This window comes from Zingiber officinale, chromosome 3A (genome assembly GCF_018446385.1).
Source record: "Zingiber officinale cultivar Zhangliang chromosome 3A, Zo_v1.1, whole genome shotgun sequence".
NCBI lineage: Eukaryota > Viridiplantae > Streptophyta > Magnoliopsida > Zingiberales > Zingiberaceae > Zingiber > Zingiber officinale.
Genome location: NC_055990.1, coordinates 71,087,089 through 71,102,691, shown reverse-complemented (window position 1 = coordinate 71,102,691; position 15,603 = coordinate 71,087,089). Strand labels below are relative to the sequence as shown.

The window sequence follows — 15,603 nt, the reverse complement described above, 5'->3', positions numbered from 1 at the left end:
TTGCTGAAGCTCCTCTTTTTCCTGGTGAACATTTTTCTTACCAAGTTCACCAGGTGTTCTTCGTTTTCGGAGTCTTGGTCAGATTCTTCTTCAACTTCAGGCTTGCTTTTCTTGGAGGAACCTGCAAATAAGGCTACACCTTTCTCGGCTCCAGCATTAGTTTGTTCGTGTAATTCTAATTCACAAAACAGCTCGTCTAATTTTAAGTTAGAGAGATTCTTAGAAATTTTGTAGGCATCCACTATTGATGCCCACAAACTATTACGTGGAAAAGCGTTTAGAGCGTACCTTATTAAGTCTCTGTTCTCCATTTGATGGCCTATTGCATGAAGCCCGTTGAGGATGTCCTTGATCCTCGCGTGTAGTTGATTCGCTGTTTCTCCTTCCTGCATTTTTATATTAAAAATTTTATTTAGAAGCAGGTCTCGTTTTGTTACCTTAGCGTCGCTTGTTCCCTCGTGCAGTTCGATCAGCTTGTCCCATAGTTCTTTAGCGTTTTTGTGTGGACCGACTCGGTTCAGTTCTTCTCTTGTCAATCCGCACTGTAGAGTGTTGATCGCTTTATTTTCTGTTGATGCTTTTTTCTTGAGATCTGCTATCCAGTCTTCAGGATCCACTAGATTCCCGGCGTTGTCCACTGGAATTTTGTAAGGTTTCGTAATGCTCATCCACTGGTCGAAGTCTGTCTTGAGGTAGACCTCCATGCGCTTCTTCCAGTAAGGGAAGTCGTCCCCGTTGAAGAGTGGAGGTCGCACTGTGCTGAATCCTTCTTGTTGGGACATTCTGTGCACAGATAAATAACCAAGAAAAAATATCCCAAGACTTGGTCTTGGATTAGTAGTGCGGGAAGAAAAAGATAAAAAAAACTAGATTCGTGTTGCACTAATTTAAATTGATTAGTTAAATATTAAGTTATCGAAACACCAGTTTTAAAATTAATTAAAAAAATTCACCCCTGTCTGATTGGTGGTTGCACCAAATCAGAGCGGTACCTACTCTTGTAGGACCGTTAGATTCGATAGAGGGGGGGTGAATATCGATTCGAAAACACAAGAGTTTAAGCGCAGCGGAAAAAGATAAAGTAGACACAAATATTTTTACTTCGTTCGGAGCCTGTGACGACTCCTACTCGAAGGCCCGTGGTCCTTGACCACTTTCGTTGGGCAATCACTAGCAGATCGAAATATGATTACAGAAAAAGTACAGGAGATGCTAGTAATAATAAAGCAATACCGACAAAGAAAAAATTAAACAAAAACCGGAAGAGCACTTTTGTCGGAGCGTCGTTGACGTCGCACTTGAACGTCGAGCAGCAAGATCAGCAGAAGAGTTCTCAGTCAAAGTTGATTCTGAAGCTCCTGTCTGGGGCTTCTTTTATATGCTGTTCCGGGCGCCTGGAGTGTGACGTAACTGCTCAAATCAAGATGATCCACGTAGCGACGAGGTGTCTGGATAAAATTCGCCTTCCGGGCGCCCGGACCTCCGAGCGCCCGGACCACCTTGTTACAGAAAGACTCCTTTTTCCTGCAAAATAAGGTTAGTCCGAGGCAAATATATATCCTGTAAAACAAATGGTTAGCACAGTTAAAGTTCAACAGATAGATAAAGAGAGTATGACTTAGATTCCGTCTTTCTGAGACCGGAATCTAGTCACGATCTCGACTTAAACATCCGAAATGGATCTAAGCCGGATTGACGCCTAATGTCCCCTTCCCGGGAACGCGTCCTCACAGTCACTCCCCTCCAGTGACTTACCTCACTTAACTGCCAGACGTCCGGTCGACCCGTCTGGACTTCTCGCCAAGCGTCCGGTCAGCCCGTCGACCCGCTTGGACTTCTCGCCAGCTATCCGGTCAGCCCGTCGACCTAGCTGGACTTCTCGTCAAGCGTCCGGTCAGCCCGTCGACCCGCTTGGACTTCTCGCCAGCTATCCGGTCAGCCCGTCGACCTAGCTGGACTTTTCCTGCACACTTGATCAAAGTGTCAGACAACAACACAACTAACTTAACCTATTTGTCATTCATCAAAACCTGGGTTAGACCGTTAGTGCTACCCGCACCAACAGAATCAATTTATGTCAAACTTTATTTTTCTTTGATAATATGAGACATATATAGCATCTACACAAAATTTCATGATTTTTAGAGTAGTGTACAATTATTTGTGCATTTCCAATCCTTGGATCTGAAAGTTTTCAGAAGTGCAGAAATATCAGCCTTCCCAATCGATCAATTAATCGATTGGGAGGTTTGCTTTTCATCACAGAGAGCGTCTGAATCGATCGATGGATTGATTCAGCGCATTCCGATCGATCAATGGATCGATTGGAACGCTTGATCGATGTTTGCAGAAGGCATCTGAATCGATCAATGGATCGATTCAGCGCGTTTGAATCGATCGATGGATCGATTCAGACGCATGTTCGATTCTCATAGCGGCCTTGTGAATCGATCGATCGATTGATTTGTTCTCGATCGATCGGTTGATTGATTGAGAACTTAAAACCCATCTTAAATCTCTGATTGACCTAAGTCTTCTCTCACTCCATTTTTTTCTCTTCCAACTCTTTCCCTCAGCGCTTAGGCGATTTCTTCGGTGCTCCTCCCACCTCATCCGCCGTCTTCTCCGACGGCCTTCTCCGGCACCGAGTGCCCTCTTTTTCCTCTCCAACTTCCGTTCCCCTCCTCTTGGTGACAAGGGGATCGTAGACTGTCCCTCGTCTCCTCGTCGCGAAGCTCAATATGTCGAACCCTAACCTTAGGTAACTCCTCCGTTTCTTTTCTTCTCTTTATTTCTTTTGTTTTGCTTTTTGTCAGTTAATTGTGGCTAATCATACTATGTTTTTGGTGCATTTCATTCATGCATCATGTGCACGACATTTTGTGTTCTCCTTGCATTTGTTTTCTTCTTGCATTTTTCTTCCTTGCACATTCTGTTGCCCTGTCAATTCGTGTGCCATCTCTTGTTTTTTTTTAATAGAAAGAAACGAAAAGTTCATGAATCAGGCGAAGGATCGTCCGTTCCTCCATCACGCCCATTACCTCCTACTGATTCAAGATTCCCTAATGCTGCTATGCAGCAAAACTTTAGCAAGTACACCTTCAAACTAATAACCCCTAGGTATGTTGATCTTCAATACTATAGGGACTCTTGTTTTGATACCTATTCCAGGTTTAGGCACTATAAACTTGACTCATTGTTATCTTGTGAGAGAAATATCAATGATAGTCTTGTCTCCGAATTCTATAACAATTTGCACATTTCTGATGGTGTAAATTATCGCACTCGTGTTGCAAAACGGAGCTTGAACTTTTCCTATGAGATTCTTCAGTCTTTTCTAGGGTGTCTACCATCCAATAATGCCTTTGTTTTTTATCCCACCCTTCCTGATGAGTTGCCTCCACCATTTGAGCATCTCAACATTGCATCCATGCATCAGTTCCTTTTTGGTCGTCCTCGTCCGGACGAGTCGAATGCTCAAATCACTAACTTCTCTTCTCTTGAGTTATCGGCTGAGAACGCCACCTTGTTTAAGGTGGTTATTAACTGCCTTTTTCCTATTGTCTCCCGTGCCTTGGCCGCTCTTCGACTCCCTCACATGTTTGCCCTATATGTCATTCGTCATTCCCTTGACATCAACATAGCTCTGAACATTTTTCATTGTATCATTCATTTTACCCAGCCAGTACAGCAGACGATTCACATGTCGTACGATCATCTCATCACTGACTGGCTGGAGTTCATGAAGATAGATGTCTCCCGGGGACGACTGGAGCCCATGACTGTTGCTTATTCTCGGATTTCTTCCCGCTCCTTCATGAAGACGGGCTTAGTGGGTGGTCCAGCGGGGGTTTGATGGCGCGATGGTCGTGCTCTTGGTGAGGGACCCAGGGTTCGCTACCGAGGGGGTGCACAGGCAGTGGTTCCTACGGCGGATAATGCCGAGGAGGATTTCCCCGAGCCAGCTTCTCCGACATTCGAGGAGACTGTCGATACTCGCCTTGAGGAGCTGACCTTGGAAGTAGCCAGCATGCGCACCACGATGGATACCATGGTCCATCAACATACTATGATGCAGACCACTCTGGATACATTAGTAGATTTGGTGAGCTCATGGGTGACAGGTCATCCATCTCAGTCTGTTCCCTCCACTGATCTTGTTCCACATGCTGAGGTTGTGCCTGGTGCGGACTCTGCAGCAGCTCCTGCTCCAGCTACTATGTCTGCTCCTTCTGCTGATCCTGATCCCGCTCCTCAGGGAGATGATCTCATTGATTTTTTTGTCCCCATATGATTCGTGTCGTTGTACGCTATATGGATGTTTGGTGTGGAATCTCTATGTGAACTGCAATTCATTTTGACTGTATGATATACTATTTATGATATATTTCATTTTGTTCCTAAAATCAATGTTGTTATATTCTATTGATATTTGTGTGTTTTAGGGGGAGCACCCCTCGGATTTATCGTGTTTGCTTAGTGCACATATTGAGGGGGAGTTTTGTTTTTGATATTTGACAAAGGAGGAGATATATGTTGAAGTTTATGCTTAAGTTAACTTAAATCAAGCTTATTGCTTATGCATGTTCATGCTTATTGCTTACGCTTAACTCAGTAAATTAAAATTAAGCTTATTACAATCATTATTTCAGCATAGTAACAATCAACATTTATCATTATATTATTATGGTATATTGAAAATTAGCCTAAACTTAAATAGATTGTCAAACATAAAAAAGGGGGAAATTGTTGGTGCAATCATGCCCTGGAAGTTTCAATGTGTTGACAATTATTTAAGTTTAGGTTAATACGTTGGATCTAACATACATTGTGAATTTGCAGGAGAAGTCCTTGCAGGTCGGAAGACCGGATGCAAGGCAAGAGAAGCCCAAGAAGGTCGAGGACCGGATTCTTGGAAAAAGAATCCTTGCAGGTCAGAAGATCGGATGCAAGGCAAGAGAAGTCCAAGGAGGTAGAAGACTAGATTCTTGGCAAGAGAAGTTCCTGCAGGTCAGAAGGTTGGATGTATGTTACACCATTTATTAGAAATCGATCGGTAAATCGATTTAGACACGACTGTGAGGCAGAATACCTCTGAATCGATTAGCCGATCGATAGGAAGGAATCCAATCGATCGGTAGATTGATCGAGAAGTTCCTGCGCAAAGTACAGAATGCTTCTGGATTGATCGGCCGATCGATTGGGGTAAACCAATCGATCGAGAGATCGATCCAGGAAGTCTCTGTACGAGCACAGAATGCTTCTGAATCGATCGGCGGCCGATCGATTGGGGTAAACCAATCGATCGAGCGATCGATTCAGGAAGTTTCTGTGCGAAGCACAGAAGCCTCCTGAATCGATCAACCGATCGATTGTACTCAATTGATCAACCGATCGATTCACAGAGTCCTGTGATTCTGCAACTTCACGAAGGTGTGTCTGAATCGATTCAAGGAGTGCACCAATCGATTCAAGTTCAAGTGAAGTAATCTATGCCGTTAATCTTGATGCGATGGTTTCCAACAGATACTTGTGAATCGATTCAAATGTAAATCCGATCGATCCATGGCGACAATGATGTGAGAAACGACTAGTTTTCACGACGTTTAAAACTGTGGAAGAAAAAGGAACAAAACACATCGAACAAAACATTACCGTTCTATTGCTCTTGCATCATCAATCTTGGAAGTGCTGAACATCTCTCAAGAGTTTGAAGAAAAAGCTCTCCATCTCCCACGTTCTCTAGTTGCACGCCGCAAAGAAGAAGCATTTTCAAGTGTGTAATCCTTCCTTTCTTCTTCTTTGTGTTGGGTGTGATCTTTTCTCTTATAAAGGGAGAGTTGTAAGAGTTGTAAGTTTTCTCCACCTTCAGTGTTATTCCGAGAATGAGAGGTTTGATAGTGAAAGGGTGATGGTGGTGTGGATCCTTAGACTAGTCACCTCCTTGAGAAGGTGGATACCAAGTAAATACAAGTGTTAGCATTGCCTTCAAGTGTCCGCTGCGAAAAATCAGGTTGATCAAGAAAACGAAGTGAGTCATTCATCCCCCCCCTCTAGCTCAACCGATCCTAACAGCTCCCACTGAATTATAGAATTCATGTGGGACAAGATCCACATCATACTATGCCCTGAGTTAGCTTTGGCTAAATTGCCCAAGACTTAGTATGATCGGTATGTAACTAATTACCAATTACATCTCTATGCAACTCTTGTTTATAGGATCAAGATCCGCATTTATATTAAAACTCGAGTTAGCTTTGGCTAATACGCCCAAGAGTTAATATAAATGTGATTTTGACCTATCTACCAACCATTGGGAAATGCATATAGTTAAACTCGATCCAATTGAGTTAACTAGTTACTCAATCTAATTGAGTTGTACTCACCCATGCGTTGATAGGCGGGACCAAGATTGTCCCTCCATACCCTACCAAGATAATATGTGTTGCTCTACTTTGGCAGATTCAACAACAACATGTGATCGAGGTAGTGATTGGTATCATGGCATGGTAGGCATTTTTTGAGTTGACGCGATTGAGATCTAATCTAATCAACGATGGGTATCATATACTCGATTTAGATCTAATCTAATCGTGGAGGTGCATCATGTGCGTGACTTAGATCTAATCTAATCGTTAAGGCACTAATTAATTACTAATCTAGCATGCATCACATATACACACAAAAGCAATTAATTAATTTTGTGATTAGTCATGGCCCTACTACGATTTTGTCAAGTCAATGAGAAGATCGGGTGGTCAACCTAAGGTCAACAGCTTCTCAAGCTCCTTCCTTTGACCACCTTGTGTTGCTCGCACCCTCCTCGTAACTCCGTCTCGAGTGAACCTTCCACCGCTTCATTTTTGTACATTACAAAAGGTGAAACTTGAGTTACATTCAAGTCTAAACTATTTACAACAAGAATAAATAAATAGAAAGGCACGACGCGCAGGTCACGTATCAAATATACAACACGCACAATCACATGATGGCACGCAGGTCGTATTATGAATTACAACATAATTTCCAATCAAATTGGGGTCTTTTGGGCCATGACCATTACAAAATAAAACATAATTTTAAATTATGCAATTTCTATAAATTTCTGTAAATTTTCCATAATTTTTTTCAATTTTTATGAGTAAAAATTCTCGACGGTCTCGTTTAGCGATTTTCGGGCGCAATCACGGAACGAAGCCCCTTGCGGGGTTAGGGGCAGCACCCCTACCGCGATATAACCATCGCGAGTGTTCCTAAGCGATCCTATAGCGCCTTAGCCCACTGTCCAAAAATGATTTGGGGCGAAACCTTGCCGTTTCGGAAAAATTTTCTCGATAGTCGAAGCCTACAAGTGTCTAAACTCTTGTGCTTCGCTTCTACGAGAAAAATACCCATAAAATCTATAAAAACACAAACTTACAGAAATTCACAGATCTGTAATTTTCATAAAAATACAAATTAAAACTCGTACGCGCTTCGCACGTGGCTCTGATACCACTGTAGGGTTTTTCGGGCTGCAAAAATAGCTTTTTGCATTGCGGAAACCCCGAAACCCCGCCACCAGATCCGTGCGAAGAAATAAATTTCGTAAAAACTTCGAGTATGAGTTTCTAACCTAGATCTAAACTATATCTACAAAGGATAAGAGTTTTACCCTTGATGCGATGCCCTTCGCTTAATCCTGCTCGTCCAAGGTTCACCGGATCTCGAGAGTATCAAAGTAGATACTCCTCTATGTGTATCCACACAAGCAAGAGATGGAGAAACCAAACAAAAAGGTGTGCTAGCACCTTTGAATGGTTTGGCCAAGGTGGAGGAGAGGGAGAGAAGAGAGAGCTTGAGGAAGAAGATGAGAGTTACACAAAAGAAAATGAAACTCACACATGAATTAGTGTGGTCGGCCACATTAAGAGGGAGTTTTATCTCCATGGGATACCAAGAGTCACAACTCTTGGTAACTCCCATGAGGTGGCATCCCACTTAAGCAATCATGATGATGTGGAGCATCATCATTGGCCCACTCTTTGCCAACTCACCAATGAGGTGGCAAATGGTCAAGTCACACTTGACCCTTCATCTTCCTCTCAAGTCAAGTCAAACTTGACCACTTCTCTCCCATGGTTGATCTAATCTAACCATTGGTTCAAGTCAATTTTAATTTAATGAATCTCTATTCATTGAATTAAATTGATTCAATGAGTCTAAGTCCAAATTAGACTCATCTAACACATGAACCAAATTGAGACCAACTCAATTAGCCTAATTTGGATTACTCTTAATCCAATTTGGTTCATCACATGAACCTAATCCTTTAGGTTCATCAAATGAACCTAATCTCCATCTAATTGCCCTTTGTGTGTGACCCTATAGGTTGTTATAACATTGGCAATGCTCCTAAACTCATTTAGAAGCATAAGTAATGAGCGGTATCTAGCAACACATCATTACTACCCAAGTTATAAGAATGTTGAGATCCAACATCACCTTGTGACTACTAATTGTGACCCCTCACAATATATGACAAGTGTCCTTCTATCCTTGACATCTAGATTGATCAATATGAGGCATAGACCGTGTCATCCTCTAATCAATCTAAATCTTGAATCCCAAGTAGACTCACTTAATCAAATGAGCTCAATATCTCATATCGACTCATTTGGACATGGCCATGCACTTAGTGGTCTCACTCTATCAAGAATATCGATGTCACTCCCGTCATATAGGAGGGATAGATCCCATCTACATCACTCACATCCCTCCGCATAATTTGTTACTTACCCAGTAATCGCCTTTATAGTCCACCCAGTTACGGGTGACGTTTGACAAAGCCAAAGTATGTAACTCCTTATGTAGGGAGTCATGGTGACTTCAGGTCCAAGGACTAATAGTCATACTAATAGCCACATGAGAAAGTATATGACACTCATATAACGATCAATGATATTTTCTCATGGCGAATCATTCAGTATATATTCTCCAATGCATACCCATGTGTCAACTTGATATCTCCATATCCATGACTTGTGAGATCAAGTGATCGAGTTGACCTACATGCTAGTCTCGTCGCATTAACATTATCCTTAAATGCTAATACTTGACTAGGAATGATTAAGAGTAGTGTTCCCTATATCATCTCACTATCAATTCGACTAACCGATTGATATAGGTAAGAACCTTCTACTCAAGGATGCTATTATACTTAGTTATTTGGCACCAATATAAGTAAGCATAATAATCATAAACAAATGCCTTTATACATATAAGAATATGATACAACGAGTCCATACAACAATCATCAAATGATTGGCTCTAGGGCTCTAACTAACACTAGGAAATGTGTTAAGTGTGTACCTTAGCAAATTTCAGTTGCTTATCTTTTCTTCGAGATTCGTGAGTCTGGTGATGAGTTCTTTTCTTCTTGAGTGAAGGTGTGCAACAGTTTCACCTTCTTCTAACTTGATGTTGTTGATCTGGTTCCTGAGCAGATCCCATCTCATGAGTTTTGCCTCCAAGGTCCCTTCGTGTAGTTCTAGGAATTTCTCCCAGAGCTCCTTAGCTAACTCGTAGTCTCTGATCCAGTTGACTTCTTGAGGTGGTAAAATGCTAAGCAGGTGAAACTCTTCTTTGTCATTTGCCATGAAGTCGGCTTGCTCCTTCTTCGTCTATTGGTATTCTTTTTTACCCTCAGGTGTTGGTGTTGTAAGGTTGCAAACATAGTCCCACATTGAAAACACATGGGAAATATCATGGGTTTATAAAGAGAAAGATATATCCATTGGCTTGAGGCCTTTTGGGGAGAGCCCAAGAGCAAAGCCATGAGGGCTTAGGCCCAAAGTGGGCAATATCATGCCATTGTGTAGATATCTAAATTCTTTTCGATCTACAATTGGTATCAGAGCCTGGGCTGCCAGAAGGTTTAACCGCCGACTGTGCACAAGAGCTATGATCTGATTGAGCCATGTGGGTACAATATTTACCTCGAACAAAGAAAGTGGGGGTTCCGATGTTCGGATCAAGAGGACCAGACACTAGGCAGGAAGTCCTAGTTGCGGCTAAGCAAGGAAGTCCTAGTAGGTCAGGTGGACAGAGGGGCAGGAAGACCTAGTGGGTCAAGGATCAGACATAGGAAGCTTGTGGTCCTTTGTTTGTAGGGGGGATTGTTGGTGTTGCAAGGTTGCAAACATAGTCCCACATTGAAACACACATGGGAAATATCATGGGTTTATAAAGAGAAAGATATCTCCATTAGCTTGAGACCTTTTGGGGAGAGCCCAAGGGCAAAGCCATGAGGGCTTAGGCCCAAAGTGGACAATATCATGTCATTGTGGAGATATCTAAATTCTTTTCGATCCTACATCAGGTACTACAAAACTAAATTTCATTATTAAAAGTAAATTGAAATTTGTCTTAAAGAATATCTCCATCTTTTTTTTACAGCTCGTGAATTCCCCCTCGAACTTCGGTGGGTAGATGTTCGGTCTGGCCATCTCATATGCTTCATTTAGCGGTTAGTACTCCTCCTGAAGCGAACCCGCTATGAGACCAATTGTAGGACCCTTGGCGGTCGGCTAAAAGGGAGGTGAATAGACCTGCAAAGGAAAACGAACCTTTCTCGAACTTTATAGGTTTATAAAAATCAACACTTGCATAAATGAAATAAGAGACTAAATAAAGAAAGGAAGAGTCACAAAAGGTTTACTCACTACAAAAAAAACCCTCATAGACATCGGTGGAACAACAACGGTTTTAAGCAAAAACCGATGTCTTTGAGTATTTTACACCGGTTTTTCCAAAAATCGATGTCTATAAGCGTAGATTTTCGCTGATAGACATCGATTTTTTAAGCCGATGTCTATGAGCGCCTTTTTTTTCGTTAATAGACATCGATTTTAACAGCGGTTTTTAAAACCCGGTGTCTATGATAAAATAAAATAATTTAATTTTCACACCAATACTTAGCCGAAACCCTTCTTCGCATTTCGAGAAAGGAAAGGTGACGAGTTTGTCTTGTTTTCTAGGGTTTTAGAGTAGTAGCGGCGGAGGGAGGCAAGATGAAGACGACTAGGAGGAAAGGTGATACTAAGTTCCACCGATCCGATGAAGACGACTTTAAATTGTCATCAAAGAAAATGGAGAAGAACCTCGACTACAACGGAGCTTCCCCATGGACGCATCGGCATTCGCGCAGATCGACCCGCTCCACTAGATCCTTGACATGAACTCCCTCATTAGCTATGCCTACCGCGACGTTAGAAAACTCTGTGTGTTTCTCCTCCCGGTTGCGGCTTCCTCCTTCCCACCCGGCAAGGCCCTCACCGTCTGCTTCCAGCCCCTTGGTCATCCCTTCCTCTTTTGCGGCGTCGTCCACCCTGCTCGCCCATCCGCTCTCCTCTCCCTCCCTTGGCCTGACCCTTCCGAAGAACCCCCCATTCCTGACCCTAACCCTAATCCCCTCCAGCTCGCGCTCACCTCCGCCAAGATCGACATCTCGGTCAAGGACCTCGACTCCTTGCCACCTGTCGCTTACGCCGTTGCGGAGAAGAAGGCCGAGCGACTCGCTCTTAGGGTTGGCGAGAACCTCTTCAATTTCATGCAGTCCTTCTGCGGGATTGACGGAAGCCGGCTCATCGTGCCCATGGATATCCTTGACCGGTGGTTCAAGAAGTTCCAGGAGCGAGCCCGGAAGGATCCCAGTTACCTCAAAGATTTCGCCTTGTGACAGACAGGTGAATGCCCAATCCCAAAGGTGCTGCTTTTTGCAAGGATCTCTTTCCTTGATGGTATCGCGTTTCATATTATATTTTGGTTGCATCTGATTTGCTTGAATTGTATGATACTTCTTCTTTTCATGCCTCTTCATTTTTATGTCTCTCTCAATTAATCCAGGCGGATGATCTTTGATGTCCACTTTAACCGCCCACAATGTGTTTGTTGATTGTCCCCAACCAACTATAAAGCGATTTTGACATTGTTTGAAGTGAAGTTCTCAAAAAGTGATAGGATCTCAAGATATTATATATGGCAGGAGAAATAAGCTAAATTTTTCAGTAATTATTCCATTTTGGATTTATTCATCTCATTGAAGTAGTGAACTAGAAAACGTCAACTAGAACATGCATCAAGAAACACTAAAAGATATCATAGCTTTGTTGAACTCTATTTTGCTTCATCATGCTTTAGTTATTCAGATGGTACAACTAATTTACTCATTCAGCACATAGTTTTATGGAAGGTGGCTGGAAAACTAATCATGCCAAAACCAAAGGGCTCAACATCTGAGATTAAAAAAGCTTTGTCGTCTGGACTTAAGTGGTCCTTTTCTCCTGGGACTAACCTGCTATCAGGTGGTGCTGCAAAACTTGAAAAAGAGTTTAGGAAAAAACTAAATGAGTTTTCCAAGGAACTTAGAACATTCAGAAGTGTTGACTTGTCAGGTTAGCACACTGAACTTGTTAGAATGTATCTACAGCAAGTGATTACAGTTGTTCACTCTATAACTGATTATTTCTAAATCTAATATCTGGTAATGAATATGCTGAGATAACTTTTCAGGGGATTAAACTTACATTTACTTTACCAAGGTAATGGAATACTTGTAGATATTTAACAAATTCATGATTCTGTTAGGTCGTAACTTTGGTGATGATGGTCTGTTTTTTCTTGCTGAAAGCCTTGGTTACAATCAGGTTAGTTCTTTTCCTTCCTTTTCCATAACCTTACTTTTTTTTCTTGTTCCTACTTGTAAACTATTGCTGAACCAGACTCTTAAAGGTATGACATTACTAAAGCAAGACATTTAAGCATAACTTTTTTTAGTGTTGTTTAGCATCTCATTAGTTTTTTTCCAAGTCTCAGGCAGCAGAGGAAGTTGATTTTTCTGGCAATGGGATTACAGCAGTTGGCCTAAAGGCACTTGATGGTGTTCTTCAGACGAATACCATGCTTAAAACTCTGAACCTATCAGGAAATAATATTGGAATTGAAGGAGCTAAGGTAAGTCCATTTTTTATTTTTAATTTTACTAATTTTCATGTTTGCGCCTATTCATCTGGAAATAAGCAATTTGATTCTGCTGGAAGTACAATAGTGTATTGGAATACAAGAAAAATTAAAGTTCATTATCATCATTAATTGATAATTTGATATTAGATGATTTCTTTGACGGTAAATGACAAAATCCTTTAATGGTATTAGATAAATTTACTGTGGTTGATATAGTAGGAATTCACACAAAGTAATTAGCATACTCCTAATTGTAGTTGCTAAATGCAAATACCCTACTATGTTTAGCTAGTTCATTTGACTGTATTTATCTTAGTTTGTTTAGGTCGGTTTTCCGCACTATGTTTAGCTAGTTCTTCTCTGCTTCCAAGAAAAGAGCAGAGAAGAAAGAACCAGTGGTTCCTCAGTGGATCAATTTAGTCCCGTTAAGCTACGACACTTGTTAGATGTAAGTCAGGAACTTGTATGCCCATCTTTTAACTTCCTTTTGCTAAACTAAATGCCCACATGAACAATCTTGAAACTTTTACAATGTCCTCAGATATACTCTTGTGGAGTGTTTGTTTCCATGGTAGGTTAAAATGTTGAACTTAAAATTTTCTACTTTATGATATGTTAGTTTTCCATTAGTAGTTCCGATTAGAGATGCAAATTGGGTAGTGTCAAAGGGTTACGCCATACTAGCAGCTTGCAGGGCAAATCCAATTCTCGAGCCGTACTACAACCATGCCAAACTGAGCATAGTGCGGAAAGTGACTCGGATGGATCTCTATCATGCCTAACCTAGGCACATTCCATTGATTCCTCTCTCCTGGTTTAGATAAAGATTGTTTGGAATTGTATTTGATTGTATTTACCTGTCTCTAGATGATCATAGTGTTCCTGCCAAGAACTCACACGCTGCTCCTTCCACTTCAATCATGCTTGCTCCTGAGGATTGTTTGATGTCCAAATCACACATCAGTTTCCTCACTTTCAATGCACCCTCTGTTCTACCAGTAATCGCATACAACTTTTGCAGAGCTACATATCCACTTTCCTCTAGTGGCTCAAGCTCAATGAGATGCCTCGCCACCACTACGCCCAACTCGTAATCACCATGAGCAAAGCATCCACCTAAAAGTGCATGCCAAGCAGAAGCATTTGTTTCGAAAAGCATGCTCTCAAGCACTGATCTCGCCTTATCGAGATAACCCCCACGAGAAAGAGCATCCACCAAGCATCCAACATGTTCTGCCTTTGGCTCAACTCCATAAACCGTCTTCATGCAATTGAAGCCGATGATAGCAGTGTCAATCATGCCTACATGGCTGCAAGCCATCAAAATTTCGATAAAGGCAATCCTATCTGGTCGCAATCTGAACTTGATCATCTGCGTAAACAGGGAAAGAGTAGCCATTTCACATCCATTTACAGCCAATCCACACAAACTTAAGACTTACACACAATTGTATTCTATATGACCTTATTCTTGGGCAATCTTTCATGTTTTTTTATGAAATTCCTAGATCTTTTACACTTTGTTTCTGGTGTCCTTACTCCTTACACCTTATTTCCATGTGAAATTTTATAGGGTTTTGCAAGTCTTACTGGAGCACTAGTTGAGAATAAGGCAATTCGATCTATACATCTCAAGCTAATAAGACTTACACACACTTAGATTTTCTATCCATGCAGTTCTTTCTTGCAGATTTAATTTCTTCATCAGATCTGTTGACTTTCCAGTATTTATTGATTGTACTACTTCTCAGCAATTATGTAAAACTATATTTCTTCTTGTTTAGGAAAAATAACACTTCTAGATATTGGCAACAATGAGATTGGTCCCAAAGGCGCCTTTAGCATCACTGAGTATGTTAAGAAAACTAAGTCCTTGCTATGGTTGAATCTTTACATGAATGACATTGGCGATGAGGTGTGGTTATTGACTATTGTTGCTTTATGCTCTGTTGCTTCACTTCTGAAACATAAATTATCATCTAAGATGCATATATATCTCATTGGAAATCATATAAATGAATTGATGTTACTCATCTTTATTGCTGCTGAGGAATTTATTTACTTTCCATGTACTCTTAGTGATAAAAGTGAATTTATTATTTGCAAACTAAAAGTGAATTTATTTACTTTCCATGTACTCTTAGTGGTAAACAGTTATGCCATTTGGGTCGACTACTAATGAATTGAATTTGAAAGATTAAATTGTTGTTTATGTAGTTAGATTAAAATTTTTAGTTTGGATTATATTAAGTTCCCAGGAATGATAGATCTATCACTATATGATGTGGCTGAGATAATTGATGAATGTTTTTCTTTTTAAGCATTCCAATTAGTCATCTTGCTACATGGTGCACTTACTACTTTTTCAATTATGATTTTTGGTCTTGGTTTACTAATATATTATTTATGTGTTTTTACAGTTTACAAATCTCAAGTACTCCAAAGTTAAAATTGATGAAGTGCGGTTCGAGTGGGCTGAATGCATGCTAGATTACATTTGAGTAGGAAATGCATTTGATTTTTGAAAACTTTGGATGATGCATGCATTTGCATGGAATGTAAATTGCGGATATTATCTTGATGTGTACAATATTTATTACC

General features: G+C 41.0%; 2 protein-coding genes and 1 pseudogene across 2 annotated transcripts; 2 read left to right on the top strand and 1 right to left on the bottom strand.

Annotated features, from left to right (window-relative positions):
- The first annotated feature begins 11,051 nt into the window (after window positions 1–11,051).
- On the top strand, window positions 11,052–11,813 carry LOC122050470 (annotated as a pseudogene).
- Window positions 11,814–12,250: 437 nt separating this feature from the next.
- LOC122050469 (leucine-rich repeat-containing protein 74A-like) lies at window positions 12,251–13,185 on the top strand. Its single transcript, XM_042611372.1, has 4 exons — window positions 12,251–12,434; window positions 12,628–12,686; window positions 12,856–12,993; window positions 13,150–13,185. Exons 1-4 carry the CDS (start codon window positions 12,251–12,253, stop codon window positions 13,183–13,185), a joined length of 417 nt encoding a protein of 138 aa, XP_042467306.1.
- A 688-nt stretch (window positions 13,186–13,873) lies between these two features.
- On the bottom strand, window positions 13,874–14,401 carry LOC122050468 (pentatricopeptide repeat-containing protein At5g56310-like). The gene has a single exon (XM_042611371.1). The coding sequence runs from the start codon at window positions 14,399–14,401 to the stop codon at window positions 13,874–13,876; it is 528 nt and encodes a 175-aa protein (XP_042467305.1).
- Window positions 14,402–15,603: the final 1,202 nt, after the last annotated feature.

What these genes read in the sequence shown, in the direction of transcription:
- LOC122050469 (XM_042611372.1), top strand. Translation starts at nt 12,251, where the DNA reads ATGCCAAAACCAAAGGGCTCAACATCTGAGATTAAAAAAGCTTTGTCG. An exon ending in CAGAAGTGTTGACTTGTCAG is followed by an intron (nt 12,435 to 12,627) that starts GTTAGCACACTG and finishes TGATTCTGTTAG; the next exon opens with GTCGTAACTTTGGTGATGAT. An exon ending in TTGGAATTGAAGGAGCTAAG is followed by an intron (nt 12,994 to 13,149) that starts GTAAGTCCATTT and finishes ATTTGATATTAG; the next exon opens with ATGATTTCTTTGACGGTAAA.
- LOC122050468 (XM_042611371.1), bottom strand. Translation starts at nt 14,401, where the DNA reads ATGGCTACTCTTTCCCTGTTTACGCAGATGATCAAGTTCAGATTGCGA.